We start from the raw sequence: 17,108 nt of genomic DNA on the forward strand, positions 1-17,108 counted from the left end.
GTTGGAGCCGCGCCTCGTTTTCAAACTGTATGGTTTGACTAAAATGAACAATGACAGCAATATAGTCCACGATGAGCAGCGCTAAAATCAACCTGCGTAGTTGTCCCTCCATTGTGACATTAGAAAGTGTCACATTTATCTTGCAAGTGTACTCTTCTTCAACGTTTGGTTTACTTCCTGGGTTTTTCCTGCATGGAAATTCTGACCAATCAAGAGCAGCTTTCTTGTGCGAGGCATTTGATGTAAATGCTGCCGTGAGAACACGAACCAGCTCTAGGCAATTATGCAACTTTTTAACAAAATTAGTCCCTGATTCGGACCAAAGCAAGACAACTCTAGGTCGGAAAGCAGCCTCAGTCATTAGTTCAAGATCCACACAGTCTGCTATCACCAGCAGCCTGATAAAATATTTCTATCACTGTATTTTTTAGATTCTGGCTGTTTCACAGTATTTGTTTTATGACTGGGCCTTTATATAGGTTTATAGTCTCTTATTCTACTGTCAAGAGTACATAAAAGACCTATAAAAACATTTTAATGCCATCATATATATGTACTGAAGGCTTTGATTACTATAGGGGTTTTCTAGGCGCCATAAAATGACACAGTATATGATGGAAGTAGACTGCATTAAACAGCTGCAGAAAGTAAAGGATTTTTATTGCACAAACTGCATCATAGTAAAAACAGATCTTAATAACAGATACGCCAAAAACTTTGACTTTTCTGGTTTCTGGTTTAGAGAGAGAGAGAGAGTGGCACATGTTCACAAATATTGTTTGGACTTCCCTAGGCCATGTAAAAAACATATTGGGGTTCATAATTTCGGTGGTGTTTCCCTTTAAAGTTCTGGTGTGTAGGATTTAGAGATATATTGGCTGAATGTGAATGTAATATAATAAGTATGTTTTCTTTAGCGTATAATCACCTGAAAATAAGAATCTGTGTTTTTTTTCTTTATGTTAGAATGGGTCATTTATATCTACATACTGAGCAGGTCTTCCTTTATAGAGTCTGCCATGTTTCTGCAGTAACCCAGAACAGACAAATCAAACACTGGCCATTCACGTTTTCACATCGGCCACTGCAGTTAGAAGCCCATCTGTGACGAGCAGTGTCGTAAAACACGTAGTAGCCCCTCTGCAAAGAGAGTGACGGAGAAAACATTGATTTGTTTAACAAAAAATTGTTTTATTCTGTGTTTAAATCACAGTGTCGGTTTATTGTAGAGAGGAAGAGACCTCTGCAGATAATTTGGCTCCCAGTCAAAATTTCCTGACCGTCTGGATCTTAAGTTATCAGAAAAAAAAAAGGTGAGCACACATTAGCAGGTGCTAGGCAAGCGTCCTCTTTTTGTCATGCTAAACAGAGTCAGGAAAACACTGATTTTTAATGTGAAACTGCTGTTTTTACTGCTTTAAAACACCAGGTCCATTTGTTTTAGAGAAGAGAAGGCATCTGCGGATAATTTGGCTCACAGTGAAAACCCCCTGAACGTCTCAATCAGAAATAGGGTGAGCACACTTTAAGTTATCAAAGAAAAAAGGTGAGCTAGCGGCCTGTCCGTGACGTGCCAAACAGTGTTGGAGAAACACTGATAAATAAAGCTTAACTGCTTTATTCAGTGTTTTTTCCGGTTTAAATCCCGGGGTCCTGAAGAATTCTAACCAGGAGTTCATGCTTGGCACGTGGGAGAAGTTTCAGCAGGTTGCAATGTGCAATCCTCACTGCTGTAGGCCACTTAATCCCCCTAAATCTTACACACTGAACCTTTAAGTCTTCAGCAGACAACACAGAAACGGTCACATAAGTTGCCAATCACAGAAACTGAAACAAAATTGTCAAAAAAATCCCATACTTGCTTGAACAACACCCGATGGTTGTGACCAGTAAGCCTCATGTGTCGGTTGCACCTCAGGCAATCATCCCTGTGACAGATACACCACCCTACTGTTTCTAATGTCAAGGCAAGCCGGGGCAGGACTGATGTCAGTCAAGCCTCCCCCGTTATTTGTCTGAGAATGTGTATGTGTCATTGTAAATGTTGAGTTACCTGAGAGCAGATGATTTTTCACATGCCGTGGGAATCTCACCTGATCAAACCAGTATTTCTGAACTGTGGGAACCAACCTGTGTTCTTTGGGTTCAGTAGGGACACTGAATTACCTCATAGACAGAGTTCATGTGTTTGTATGAACAGAGGCATATGCACACTGTGGTGGGGCAGAGCCTAATTAATCACTCTCAACCGCTCCCTCTGTAGCTGTCATTTTTACACACGCATACAAATACAACCTTAACTCTGCACAGTGACTAAAATAATGTAATCAGATCAATCTGAGCTGGTTAATCAAAACCATCTTCATCCTAAATAAAAGCTCATGAATGACAGTCCATGCTCAATCCCATGTGTGTACACTCTGCGTTCAAGTGTCCACTGCATGCCTGTGGATAGTGTAGTGTATGTGTGTGTAAAAAGGGGTGTGGGGGACTGACGGAAAATCCAAGCCGACCACAGGAATGTCTCGGCAACACGTGCATCAGGTTCCCTCGGCCCCGGCAAGCAAACTGACAGTGTTCTTTCATTGACACCTCTCATATACACCCAGTGCAGGGCAGGCAGGGCTAATGCACACCAGGCAGGGGATATATCCACGACTAGTTCCAACTCCAAGTATTGACATAGCAGGGCACTCACGCTGATACACACACAAATATTTGACATGCTATACCTGCGAGGACATTCTTCAAATCTGGAGCTCTCTACAGAACACACAGAAACTTAGAGCTTTATATGAAGTCTTATTTCAGATCCTGACATTGAATCAAATAACTCCTTGTGAGGTGACACTGTTGCTGAGAATCAGTGCTGCAGTTTCACCGTTTTCAGTTGCTGATTAGTCCTCTCCACCCCCCCTTGTAGACAGCTGCTCTCAACACACATGCTCACAGAAGCTGAAGGCTCGACTCTACCTAAAACATAAAATCCATTATTCAAGACATTTCAAAGCTACAGTTAGCAACTTTTATGAAGATAACCTTATGTCATATTTGCTGAAACTGTCTCTACATCCACAGAGTATTACATGAGACAGATTGTCTGTGAAAAAAATCATGTCCGTCCACCTCCTACTGTCTCTACTGGCATCTACTAGAATCTATCGCAGCACATGGGAACAACCAGTCGAAGAGTCTCTGACGCAGCTGTCGATCATTGCTCGTGAACAACCGGCAATTTCCAAGGCCGAGAAATGAAGCCAATGCAGAAGTGCCAAAAACTGCAATCAATCAAATGGCCAATTGAGGCTGGTTCCAAAACAGCGTCCATCCCTATAGGCCACCAAGTTAGAATGCCCAACTACACTGCAGAAATAAACATATTTACAGCCTGGTAAACTCACCAGTTTACATTTTATTAAGGCTTAAAGTTAGGCATATTTAAGGGCGGGACGCTTTAGTGACATGTTTCTGCAAGGCATTGCTGTAGTCTATGAGTCCCTCGCTTATCCACAGCTCCACACTCTCGTCCACATATGGTCAATCTGGCTGAAATAACCCAAGATGGCAACTGCTGAAACGCCAAACTCAAGGCCTCAAAACGGGAGTCCACAAACCAATAGGAAACAACACAGTAACTACGCAGATTACTGTACTGTACTGTACTGTACTGTACTGTAGCTACAGTCTGATATCTCAAGACTTAGTTCTGTTGTCTGTTCCTAGCGCACAGACTGAGCTAGGAAAGAAAGCTCAATGTGCTCTGCTCCTCTCACTTAGAATAACCTTCAAAAAGATTTGAAACTATGTGAATTGGTCTCTCTGCCTGAGCTGAGCTCTCTTAAGTACAAGGATAAATGAGTCTGTTGTGTCTTGTCATTGTGTGTAGGTGTTCTAATATTTCTACATGTTACCATAGATCTTTTGTGTTTTTACTGTGTGGTTGTTTGGCTGTAACTTTTTGCATGCTGCTGTCTAAGCCAGGTCTCCTTCGCTGATCTCAATGGGACTTACCTGGTTAAATAAATACAAAATAGACACATTGATCAAATATGAATCAAGATTCTGTATTTGCATTGCCTGTTTCTCACCTCAGATGTTTTCATAAACATATTTTAGTGTACTGTTTAGCTGTAAAATGAGAGTTGGAAACAGTCAAGTGAAGCACCACCCACCGGATGAACCAGATTTTTCATTTGACAGCTAAACAGTACACTAAAATATGTTTCTGAAAACATCTGAGGTGAGAAAAAGACAATGCAGTAACCGAATCTTAACTTATATTTGACAAGTCCTGCCTAGTTTGACAGTTTGACCACAGTTCACAAGCAGTGATTGACAGCTGCGTTAGAGACTGCTCTGCTTTGATTGGTTGTTTCTGCTCACTTATTGTAATACCATTATAAGCAATTTGAGGAGGCGATTATCTGTCTCGTGGATTACTGTGTGGATGTAGTGACAGTTTCAGCAAATATAATAAAAAGTTGTTTTTTTTAAAGTTACCAACTGTAGCTTGGGAGGACTGAATATATACAGCTATCACACATCAGTCTGACTCTGTTGATTCCTAAACTTCTGCTTTGGCCTGTAATTGGTTTTTTAGCGAGGTTCAGCACTTTTGCAGCGTATAGCACTCTACTGCAGCATTATACAGATGGTGGTGTGGCATATGCTTGCAGCCACTGTTTATAGATATGATTTAGCACATAATGGCAAGCTGTTTTTGCTGATTAGGTGAGCTAGGATGTCGTGGCTATCGAGCACAGTCAGTACAAATAAACAATACCAACAGCAGCAATGTAAAGGGCAGAGAGTTAAGACAGCACAGCAAAGCAAAACAGGATGATCTGAGAGACACGTCTGTGCCGATACAGTAACATGTTGGTATGCAGCAGAATCTCAGTTATCTCAGAGAGTGCCAGAGAAGGAGTGAATAAGTCATGGGGAAGAGGACAAGACTTGGAATACACTTTAGTGACTCAGGGCAAAACATTGCATACTGTAACTACTTTAACTCATCACACCTTGTTAAGAAGTTTTGGTCCACATGAATATAGTAGTATAAACACACACACACACACACACACACACACACACACGCCCATCCTTGTACTTCTATCTTTGTGAGGACCCTCATTGAGATAATGCACTCTCTAGCCCCTTACCCTAACCTGCCTAACACCAACCCTTACCTAAACTTAAATCTAATCTGAACCCTAAAACCAAGTCTTAACGCTTAAACAGGCCTTTGAAAAAGTGAGGATCGCCCAAAAAGTCCTCACTTTGCAAAAATGTCCTCACACTGTTGCTAAAATATATTTTTTGGTCCTCATTATACATCATATACAAGTACACACACACACACACACACACACACACACGTTCACACACAGGTTTCCCAGTCTACAGCAACACAGCCTCCCCCTCTCCTCTAACTGTAGCAAGGGGCCCCCGTGGTCTGCATACTTTAATAACTCAACTCACATGGTCCAAAACTCCAGGGAAAGCAGTGCAATACTTAATTACACCCAGTCAGACTCAAGCCAGAATGACATTCACTCCTCCTGCTCGCCTCTCGGTATGGCCGTTTGAGCTCTGACAGTATTGAGGACTGTGGCAGGAAGGACCAAGAGTGTATCTGTGTTTGGGATTGGATATTGATTTGCTATGAAATCTTGTATTGATCATAATTTTGACCTGTTTTTATAACCAAAATTTTCTGTCTTTTACCCACGTGCTCCCCTAATCAAAAATGTTGCTTTCTTCAATCGACACATAGCACCCATCACTTCACTGCTAACTGTATTTTGTGTCATGAGCTCAAACTGTATCTCAGCAGCTCCTCCAAAGTGGAAAAACTCACCCACAGATTAAAAAAACTAAAAATTGAAAATTAAAGTAAGGCTCCAAACAGCATGTACTGTATAATGTGAGATGCATTGCCTACAGTATGGCGCTACGGGGGTAAACAACTCTGCGAGGCAGATGTAGAATACCAAGTTTCTGATGTGGTTATACTAAATCAGGTCTCTAATTGGAATCATAATCAGATTTAAATATTGGGTTTAGCATCAGACTGCCGTGGCCTTACAATTTGCCTTTCTGCCTCCAGCAACACCACGTGTAAAACATCTTCAAAGGGAGCAAAGTGTGGTTTTGATATATTCCTGCATTGAAGAAATGTTCTGCTGCTTATATTTTAACATTTAGGAAGTTAATGTTTGTCTCACGATAACGACAAACAGAGGTCTTAAATTCAACAAACCCGTCATCTGACTGACACAGAAGATGGTTTTTATCACTTATTCAATGAGTGAATGAATGTAATAAAGAAAATCAATGTCAGTAGGATTACTTTCTTGTTACGATATTGAGTGGAAGATTATAGAGTGTGTTTATATAACATAATTCAACAGTCAGTATCATTACCGTCTCTCTGTGCAAACACTCCTTGGCTCACATGCCTCCATAATTAGTGTACATAAAGCTCATACCAGAATAAGAAATGAGTATACAACATTTCACTTCATGTCTCAACTGAGCTTCAGGTTATGAAACCAGCTGGCCGGGAACCAAAACAGATACAGAGTCAAAGCACTTTTACTGGCAAGCTAGGGACTCAGTCATAAAGTAACTATGCAGCTCTCTCAAATACTGCAAACGCATTAGTATTTCAAACCATAAACATCCGTGGCATTGATTTAGCTAATGTCCATATGAGAGTAAATGGGCCTGTGGGCACTGGGACCAAGATGAAAGGCAGATAGAGGGGAAGAAGGCTCAAAGATTCAGTTTTTGTTTGACTTTTAAATAATATTGTTAGAAAAGTTTTCTACAGTGGGCTTCTCTAGGGAGTGGGGCGACATCGTAAATGTGGTACCCTCTCTAAAGCTAGTTAGATTAAAGGCACCGTATACTGTAATGGCTCCTAGTTAGAACATATAATTTGAGGATTTAGGGGAGAAGTTTTTAGAGAGGGACCTTGTCAGTTCTCCTCATCATAAATCTGACACAATGTTATGGCCAAGGATGCACTGCTCAGAAACAGAATTGAAAAAGGTAGTTAATCCATCCATCCATCCATCTATACATTTTCATCCCCTTACCCAGGGCCGGGTCGAAGAGGCAGCAGGCCAAGCAAAGCACCCCAGACATTCCTCTCCCCAGCAATGCTTTCCAGCTCCTCCTGAGGGACCCCAAGGTGTTCTCAGGCCAGATGAGATATGTAATCCCTCCAGCCTGTTCTGGGTCTGCCCCAGGGCCTCCTACCAGTGGGACGTGCCCGGAACACCTCTAACAGGAGGCGCCCCGAAGGCATCCCGATCAGATGCCCGAACCACCTCAACTGACCCCTTTTGATGCAAAGGAGCAGCGACTTTACTCCGAGAATCGTCACCTTAACGGGGTGGAGGGGTTTGTGTGTCCATGAGAACCTGGGAGCTGTGTTGTCCAAGGCTAACAGACCCCAGTAGGGTTTCCCAAGGCAAAGTGGTCCCAGGGGAGGGGCCAGACTAAGAGTAATTCAAGAAGACCTTGATGAAACTGCATATTCGGACTTTGGGTATGGGGACCCCGGGCCGCCCCCTGGAGTCAGACCTGGTTGGGGCTCACCAGCGAGCGTCTGGTGGACGGGTCTTGGGCCATACAAACAGGCAAACAGGCAATACAGAACATAATCTTGAAATATATTAGTCTATTTTGACTTTGGTCCAATCAGACAGGCAATACCACACAAAAATATGGGCGATACAAAAATGCAGGCGTACAGCCTGTCGTTCAAGCAACAGCCCGAGAGCAAGTGAAACACTGGCTGAGGAGGGATATCTAGACACTGGTTAGATGGAGGGAAGTGTACCACGGTTCATTTTCACATACTACCCACGCTATTCAATACGAAGCTATGTGAAAATCAGCAAAGTTTCCCTTTAATGTTAATCGTTAGCAGCCGGTGGTCGGAGCTAAAAGCTAACGGAGCTTGCACTGAGTTACATTATGGTGCGACAGAGCTCTACTCAGTAAAAATGACAACTGGGCAAAGGTAAATTATAACGTTATCATCATGTGTTCAAACATAGTCTTGTAAAATTTCGTTTTTGGCAAGAAATTTAAATAAATTCAGCTGTTTAAAGGAGAAATTTGTTGTTATTTTCACAGCAATATAAAATAGATATTAGAGGGGAAATTATAATATATTATGTATGGTATATAATGGCTTTTTAATCTTTTAAAAGAAAGATGATTTTCACGTTCATGTTCAGGTTATTAAAGGTTGTTTCTTAAATGTGTATGATCGAATATGTGCTCATTCACAAATAGTGTAATGAAGAGCTGAATAACTTTAAAACAGTTCAGTTGCTTTTTCTCTATAATAAAGACTTCTTTCTGTCCCTGGCACAAAAGAGGGAATAAAAACAACAAAAAAATAAACATCTCTACCAGTATAGGCTGTCAGCCAAACTCTTATTTTAAATACAGTTTTGGTATCGGCCCAGAATTTCACCCTTAATTCTCTTAATAAAAATCCTTTCCAATCTGCAAGCAGGTGCAAAACTTTGGCTACAAAACTACAGCTAATTAATCAAGCGGCCCTGTGTGCCTGCATGACGACACTTTGTGTGAGACTCCTGCAAAGAGTCAGAAGTAGTTCTCCTGAATGAAAAGTGGTGCACCTCACATTTACATTTATGTATTAAGCAGTTCAGGGGGTCATATCGATAGAAACTTCTAAGTTTTTATTCCTAGACCGTTAAAAAGTTCAAGACACCATTAGTAAAGAGTGCAAAGCTCAAAAATGTGCACTGTATCTATGAGTCATTTTCCGACAGGAGAAATGAATCCCCTCTGTGGAAAAACAATCAATAATCAGACACTGATATACTCCGTGATACACACATCTATAAACCATGAAATACAACTTGAAGCATGTAAATCACTTTCAATTTTATGCTCCAGACAGCAGCTTTGATTTTCAAGCCAGAAACAATAATTAACTGCTCCATAAAAATCAAAGGCCTCACCAGGTATCTCTCATCATCTTTCATCCCTGGAGTGCGGATGAGGTGGTTCTGCTCGCCCCTCCAGTCACCGAAGCGACGGAAGAAGTAGTTGGAGAGGAACCGGTTGATGGGGTCCCGGATTATGTTGATATAGACTGGCTGCTCTATCCTGAACCTTACAAAGACAAAGACAAATCAATGTTAAGTGCAGAATTTCAAATCTGGGACAACAAACTGTGATTGAATATGCTGTTACTGAGCGTCAGTGTCCACTGGTGCAACCACTATACCTGGTAAAGTTGAGGAAGTGAACATGCCGTGTGTAGAGGAATGGCTGGGGGATATTACTGATATTCTTCATGAGATCCACCTGAAAAAACAAGACACACACGGTAGATTTCACGTGTCTAGCAGAATTTGATAAGTCGAAAACAGTTTCTGCCATAAATACAGGCAATCATCTGAGACGCATAACGTCAGGGTAGAAATTGAGCAGCTATCACATTAACAGACGATAACCAAAAGCATATGCAAGCTCCTGACAGTGTACGCAGATCTTTCAAAAGTAAACCAAAGGAGTCAGAGTAAGGTGCACCAGGTTAGAGATGCTTTGATTAAATATGTGATCCAGGATGTGTTGACCTGATTTCTGGGTCTGCTGTGATCAGGCTGTCACAGGTATCAGGCACTAAAATGTAATGCTTTTTAAAACCTTTTCGAGATAAGATTTAAATAAATTTAAGTCTGGTTTTTAAACAAATCACCTCTTTCATATTCAAGTATTGCAGGTCAGTATAACGCTAAGTGTATATGTAGTGCAGAGGGCAGTTTTATGAGGTACTATGGTTATTAGAGTGATTATATTAAACTACATTTTGCCAACTGGTAAGTGCAAGTAGTAAGTTAAAAGAAAAAAGAGATAGACAATCAGAAATATGGCTTGACTCGTTCTAACAAAAATAACATAAAAGATAGATTAATCAAATGTTTACAGCAGTTAATACCTCACTAATTCAGATTTAAGAAGATTTAATGACTCTGAAGGCCGAATACTTACTAATACTTTAAGACCTTTGAAGGACCTGTAGACACACTGGCTTTAATTCTGAATTATTTTATTCTCTGTACCTGTTGTGTTTTTTGTCTGTTAGTTTAGAGAGAACATCTTTAATCTCAGTGAGGCTTTCCTGGTTAAATACAGACATTTAATAAGGCCATCACTTAGCCAGAAATTTGGCCATGACACACTCCCCAGCAACGCTTTCCAGCTCCTCCTGGGGGACCCCAAGGTGTTCCCAGGCCAGATGAGATACGTAAACCCTCCAGCATGTTGTGGGTCTGCCCCGGGGCCTCCTACTAGTGGGACGTGCCTGAAACACCTCTAACTGGAGGTGCCCAGGAGACATCCTGATCAGATGCCCGAACCACCTCAACTGACCCCTTTCAATGTGAAGGAGCAGCAGCACTCCAAGCTCCCTTTGGATGTCCGACCTCCTTACCCTATCTCTAAGACTGAGCCCAGCCACCCCTCTGAGGAAACTCATTTCAGCCACTTGTATCCACAATCTCATTCTTTCAGTCACTACCCAGAGCTCATGACCACAGGTGAGGGTTGGGACGTAGATGGACCAGTAAATCAAAAGCTTCACCTTCTGGCTCAGCCCAGTGCCTGCATCACTGCTGACACAGCACCAAACCGCTGATCCATCTCATGCTCCATTCTACCCTCACTCCTGAACAAGACCCCGAGATACTTGAACTTGGCAGTAACTCTCTCACAACTGGAGAGGGCAATCCATCGGTTTCTGGCAGAGAACCATGGCCTGGAGGTGCTGCGATATATAAACATATACAGAAATACCCGGAAATACAGTAGGCCTTCTAACTGAGACAAGAAAAAAAAGAAAAAGTACTTAGCTTTCTCAGAATAAAAGATTCAATTTAAAGAATCAAATATTCTCGCCTGTCACAGGTGCACCATTCATTGTTAGTGGCTTCCTAATTAACTAATTGCAAACAAAAAAGAAACTACTATCAGACAAAGCTAAGAGTTAACATCCCAAGAGTTTAAATGTTTGAGCTGAGTACACAGCCACGGGTTAAACTGCACTTTGGCTGTGTATTTATCTGGTTCTGGGTCCACCTTGATTCGTTCTGCAGAATCTTCCACCACAGATTGACCTCACCACAGTGTCAACCTCTGCCTTGACTGCACAGCCTCACATTGTTTCATCTAACAAGTTTTTATCACCATAGTTTAGCAGTTTCCCTTAGGTCATGTCACGCACAGGAAAGCCAACATTTTTAAAGCAATTATTCCAAGCGTCTTCTTCCTCTGCTGCTATGACAGATTAAAAAACATCCCAAAGGCTTTCCAGGTCTGCATGGTGAGGCAGGCTCACGGTAGCCAAAACAAACTTAGAGATATCACAGTAGTTCCAAACGCTGCAGATCCCTCACATTAGCTCCCTAACTGAAGGCAACTGAGACCTCTTAGTCATTCCTCGCATAAATACTGCAGCTCCATATTGGAATAATTCTGCTTGTGAGATCCAATCATCCCAGTCACATATGTAAGAAATTAATGAGCATGCGAGTTGTGTCTCTGCACAAATGGAGCACACAATATGTGTGATTTCGAAAGTAATAAAAACACATGATAATGACTCAAATTTGTGAAACTTTTCAGTTCAGACTTGCAGGAAAATGTCTGGATATTTATAAAGCAGAAACATTCAGCTGAAAAAAACGAGGTGTTTCAAGTGGACTCCTGCCAGACTATACAGATTAAGACTTGAAAGTTACAGGCCAAGGGCTAGGAGTACCAGAGATCAGAGGACTTTTCGGAAAGCCCAGAGGGGTGGCAGTCCAGGAACTAGCCCATGAATTCATCATGCTTTTAACTAGTCGACTAGTTTTCCCCCAAGTTTGTTTATGCTATGAGACCAACTTGTCCCGTTATCAAAGAGATTTTTAAATTTCTGCCTTTTATCTCTCCAATTCGTGAGTACTGCGATCCTTGTCCCAGCTAACTCAACTGCTGGTCTGGGGAGCGTGTAGACAGCCATGAGCCACTTCCCCCTCCGTGACACAGGTTGTCACCATACGATTTTATCATCTGCCAGTAAGCAATGCAACACTTCAATTTGTTAAATTCCATTTCCCTGAATCCTCTGCTCCACATTGCACGCTCCTTAACCAACAAGCAGGTGTCAGTATTGCATAAATCAGGACATGATCCCTCACTGGCTTCCCAAATGAAAATTTGCTAATTGAAAAACAAGACTGAGTCGGATGTTCTGCTAATGTGAATTAAAACCATATCTCCACAGTGGTGGGTGTTTACTTTGCCCCTGCAGCCCTTGTGTGGCCTCACCCATCGGTTTTGAGGAAACACGGAGATGCAGAGTGTCAGAGTTTTGGCGAGAGGCAAGGCTGGTCTGAATAGCTAACAGCCAGGCTAGATTGGAAACACAGGCAAGCACGGGAAAAAAGTAAAAATAGTTCTCTACATGAGTAGTTGACAAGTGGAAGTTTAAAAGGGTAAACACAAAGGAATAATGAACAACAGCTGAACCCTGTACAAGGGGAATTCAATGAGTCCCTCTGCTATCCAGACAGTAATACACAGGCCAAGGGTAAAACAGAACTGGGAACTGAGGAATGGGGGGAAAGGAGGCATGCATGTGGAGAGACAGATGAAAAAGATGCTTGAACATTTCATCTTTGGTTAGCTCTCAAATACCCCCGTTGATCCAGGCGCTGTTATGGAAGGTAAAATAGAGTTCCCCTCAGATGTACCTTAATGGACCCTTCAGGCTGAAACCAGTTCAGAGGAACTAAAGAGCAGCGCTTTGAGCTAAATGCTAATGTCGGTATGCTAACTTGCACACACTGAAGGCACAAGTGTGGGTGGGTTCAGAAACTGGGGACATCTGGCTTGAAGCAGACGACATGGAAAGCTGGATGAATATGAAAATAGCAAGGGACCTTCGCCCAGATAATATAATAATACTTTAAATTGTGTGTGACAGCTTGACACAGTCTACGTGGAGTCCACACTCCATGTTTTCTTGACATCAAATGCACAGTTAAGAAACCCGTGGCTGCCACAGAAGAGGAGGGTTCAGTGGAAGTTCAGTATTTCTCCATTTCTTTTTGTTAGGGCCAGTGAGAAAGCAGAATCAAGCATCTGCTGAAAGATCAGTGGCACAATCACACACTTAAAACGGGGAAAAGAACAGTGTGAACAAAACCTTTACGCCTCGTTCCCACTTATGTATGTGGCTGGTGTCTGTAGGTTTGGAAATATATGGATGATGCCTCTAGTGTCCAACGCAAGGAAGTGCATTTCTTTGCAGCTGGACAGAAACCTGATAGAAACTACCTGTAGCCATGGGGGTGAAGCTAATTTTGTCCATTTTTAGCCATCCAGTTATCACAGAGATTCCCATGGTAATGACTGGACTTCCAGTTGCCTCGTCTCTGTATACATACGTAAGTGGAAACGAGGTGTTAGTCTCTTGCATAGCCAGATCTTATGCTGTGCCAGTGCTAAAGGAATGGCTTTAGATTGTTTATATGTCTATAAACCAATCACAGTTGTCTTGAGTGGCACTAAGCCCATGATGCAGGAACAGTGCCTTTGTAAATTAGTGTCAGGAAGAAATTGTTTTGGTGGGAGGACGAGCTCTGGCAGCGAAATCCTCTCAAAAGAAAACACCACATAAAACATTAAAAGATGTTTTGGTGTGTAGTTTGCTAGCTCGGAGGTTGTTGTTTCATGCACACCGTTATAACAGAGTGAAAAGATGAGTCTGGCTATGCAAGACTAGTTTCATGTTTGACCTCATCACCGAGATTTAACATCTTTACACTAACTTCCATAATGTTTTAGATTATAGTTCAAGGTTCTTTTAATTACTTAAAGGGCACTAAATGGACTGAATCCTCCATATATCTCAGATCTGTTATCCCTGTGCGACCCTGAACGTATTTTAGGATCCCTGGGCAGCGTCCTTCTATCTATTCCAGGCTCTCAGCTGAAGATTAAAGGACTGTGTCCACATAGAGCTTTTTTCTATATGCCGCCATCTTTTTTCAGTTACTCCCAAAGGGAGGGGAGTGTATGCAGATGCCTAGAGAAAAAGCACTGCACCCAGCGTCTCTTTTTTGAAGCAGAGTGCTCCAGCTTTTTGTGCTGCCACTCTGAGAGCTTCTAGTTGAAAATCTCTGAACTTTTCTGTCTATCCCAAGTTGCATTTCCACCAAACACTTTCGGTATGGTACCTTTGGAACCAACAGTATCCCTCCAGACATGGTACCCAGATCCTACGTCTGTTTAGCATTTCCACCATAAACAGCATTCCTTAATGTGGTTGGAGTTGTTGTCACTCACTGCTCCATCCAGCCTCACTGTATTTTCTGGCTCCTCATCGTATTTTTTTGTCCACAGAACGAGGTTGCACGCCGTCATTTTCAGAACAAAATAAAACAGGCTGCAGTGAGAGTCTCTCTCCATGGGTTATTTAAATATCGGGTTTGTGCATTTAGTCCTTCTAAGGCAAGTTCAGGAGTTTAGTTTTTTAGTTTTCTCTCCAAGTGAGGATCAGAATAAATGCAGTCATCCAAGAGGGACAATAAAAACTGATGTAATGGTCAAAGTCGTCATATTGAAATTTCAGGGGTGTTGACGAAATCACGTCGTCAACTCATTATTGAGAAATATTACAAGTAAACGGTCGCCGGCAGTCGGCCAGTCAACCCTCTGTTAACAAAGTGTTAGCTACCTAGCCACAGTAACGATACTGTCAAGATATTTTCACAGAAACAAATCCATCCGCAGCACAACATTTAATAAAAAACCTGGGAGTGCTTTTTTTTAATGAAGCCCTGGGATGATGCACTATCCAGCACCCTGCCACCGCTTTTCTGCCAAAGAAAAACACAAGTCCTAAGGGAGACAGCTTTTGAGTTAAGAGCCCCAAGGCTCTGAACACTTTGCCTGCAGAAATAAGGCAGGCTGAGTCGGTGGCTTCTTTTAGATCTGAGCTGAAAACAGAGCTCCTTTTATTGCACTGCCTTTTGGGTCATTGGTTTTTTTTTTGTTTATTTAATTTGTATGTCGTTCTTTTAGAACTTTTATTTTGTCATTGCTGTGTTTTCATTTGGTTTTATGTGAAGCACTTTGTAACTTAGTTTTAGTATATATAGCTATGTTTAGCTATATAATCAAGGATTGAAGAGATAGACTATGATTATTATTATGATTATTAAACCTTGACTGAAAAAGACAGGACACCACCTTAGAGACTTTGTGCCACTTGTGCACTGCGGGAGGATTTCTAGGTGATTTCCTGACAAGGCCTCCGGGGGAGAGTTGCTGATGAGCCAAAACACTATCAATGAAGTATTCCTTGGAAACAGAATCTGAAAAGCACCAAGCGAGAGCAACTCTGGTTGCTTCAGAACAAACATCTTTTCTCAGATAAAGACTTATTGATTGCACTAATTTGTAGGAGTGTGTGTGTGTGTGTGTGTGTGTGTGTGTGTGTGTGTGTGTGTGTGGGGGGGGGGGGGCTGTGGTGGCACCACCCAACAGACTTTAAACACACTGTCAGTTGGAGAAAATCTCACTTTCTTTTTCATCTTTTCAATTTGAACGTCCCTTGATGTGAGGAGTAAATCATTAAATAAATAAAATATGAATGCACCACTTTACACAGCATCTTTAAAACACTGATGGTCCATTTAAAGGGTTCTTATTTTCTCAAATCAATGCTTACGACTATACTAAGTACCATAAATGTTTTTTCTCTAATGAAGTCTTTCTTTCTCTGTGTGAGCTGTCTGGTTTTGGTATGAAGAACATAAACTGTGCTCTGTTGTGTCCTATGCCAACAGATTTAATCACTCTTTTATATGAAAACCTTCCCAGCAGAGCGCATCGATCAGCTAAGGAACTAAATGTCCTGTTTGAATGTCCTGCTCTCATAAACTATGTATAGGCACCTGTTACGTCACAGCAAGACTATTTGGACAGCGACTGTAATATGTATACTTGTTTATGTACACAGAGAAGTTAATCTGAGGCCCCAGTCAGATTTGGGTTTAACACCCTCCCTCTTCTCTATAAACTCAGTACATTTCCACTCACTCTGCTTCCACTTTCTGAGGATCTCTGCTGCTATAAAATGAAAAATTTTAAACTTTCATTAGTGCTGCAGAAATGAATTCACCACTCTGGGTCCCTCCTGCTCGCTCTGTCTCTATTAATTCATTTCAGTGCTACATAAAAAAAAAGTTTATTTTCTGCAAACTGCCCCCCTCAGCCATTAGTCCAGACCAATTAGCCCAGAGCTAACCCCTGACGCCCCCTCCCCCATGCCCAGTTTGATGTGCAGACCCTGCACATTTGGCACATTTGGTGAGTCTGTGTCTGTGTGTCTATGTGTGTGTGTGTGTGTGTGTGTGTGTTTTCTGACCTGTGTGTGTGTGTGTGTGTTTTCTGACCCTACCCTCTGGTCTGTCTGGCCAGACCCCCTCCCATTTACCAGGGAGAGCTGCAGGGAGGGAAAGTGGAGGACAGTCTGAGATTCCAGGCATACCTGCAACCTGCCCCCCACCCCTCCTCCTTCCTGAGCCCCCGTGGCGCCCACACAGGGCTCATCAGGGGAAACGGAGGAAGAGCCAAAAACCACAGAAAGCCACGACTGCTGATCTGCGTTCAACTCAATTCGATTTGTCTCTTTGTATCACAGTCGAAAACCAATGAAGTCTAAATAATCGACACCTGTGGTGGAGACAGATATGGAGGCCAGACGTTACGGAAAAGGACTCCAGGAGGATCAGCAACTCTATCTGCTTAAAGGAGTCTTTATACAGTACACAGGAAGTCAGAGCTGTACTCCAAAATAAATATCCCCGATCTAAAAAAAAGTGCTTACGTTACAAAAATGACCACTGGCTTGAATTCAGAGTTTAAGAAGCCACTTCTAACCAAATCTCAACTTCTTCTAGCAACTAATCCAACTCTCTGTGAAGTTGAGCATACACTGTACAATTTAAGTCTGTTTCGACTCAAATTTTCAGCCACACGACTTATTTTAGAGTTGG

At 42.0% G+C, this 17,108-nt stretch overlaps 1 protein-coding gene across 2 annotated transcripts in view; it reads right to left on the bottom strand.

Annotated features, from left to right (window-relative positions):
- The window catches only part of usta (uronyl 2-sulfotransferase a), a 91,785-nt gene that overhangs the window by 10,735 nt on the left and 63,942 nt on the right, over positions 1-17,108 (bottom strand). For both annotated transcript variants that reach the window (XM_050058771.1, XM_050058772.1), the window contains 2 exons: positions 9,284-9,363; positions 9,015-9,168 (listed from right to left, as the gene is read on the bottom strand). In XM_050058771.1, the coding sequence (XP_049914728.1) occupies positions 9,015-9,168; positions 9,284-9,363 (234 nt within the window). The remainder of the gene's footprint in view (positions 1-9,014; positions 9,169-9,283; positions 9,364-17,108) is intronic.

Source organism: Epinephelus moara, chromosome 12, assembly GCF_006386435.1.
Source record: "Epinephelus moara isolate mb chromosome 12, YSFRI_EMoa_1.0, whole genome shotgun sequence".
NCBI lineage: Eukaryota > Metazoa > Chordata > Actinopteri > Perciformes > Serranidae > Epinephelus > Epinephelus moara.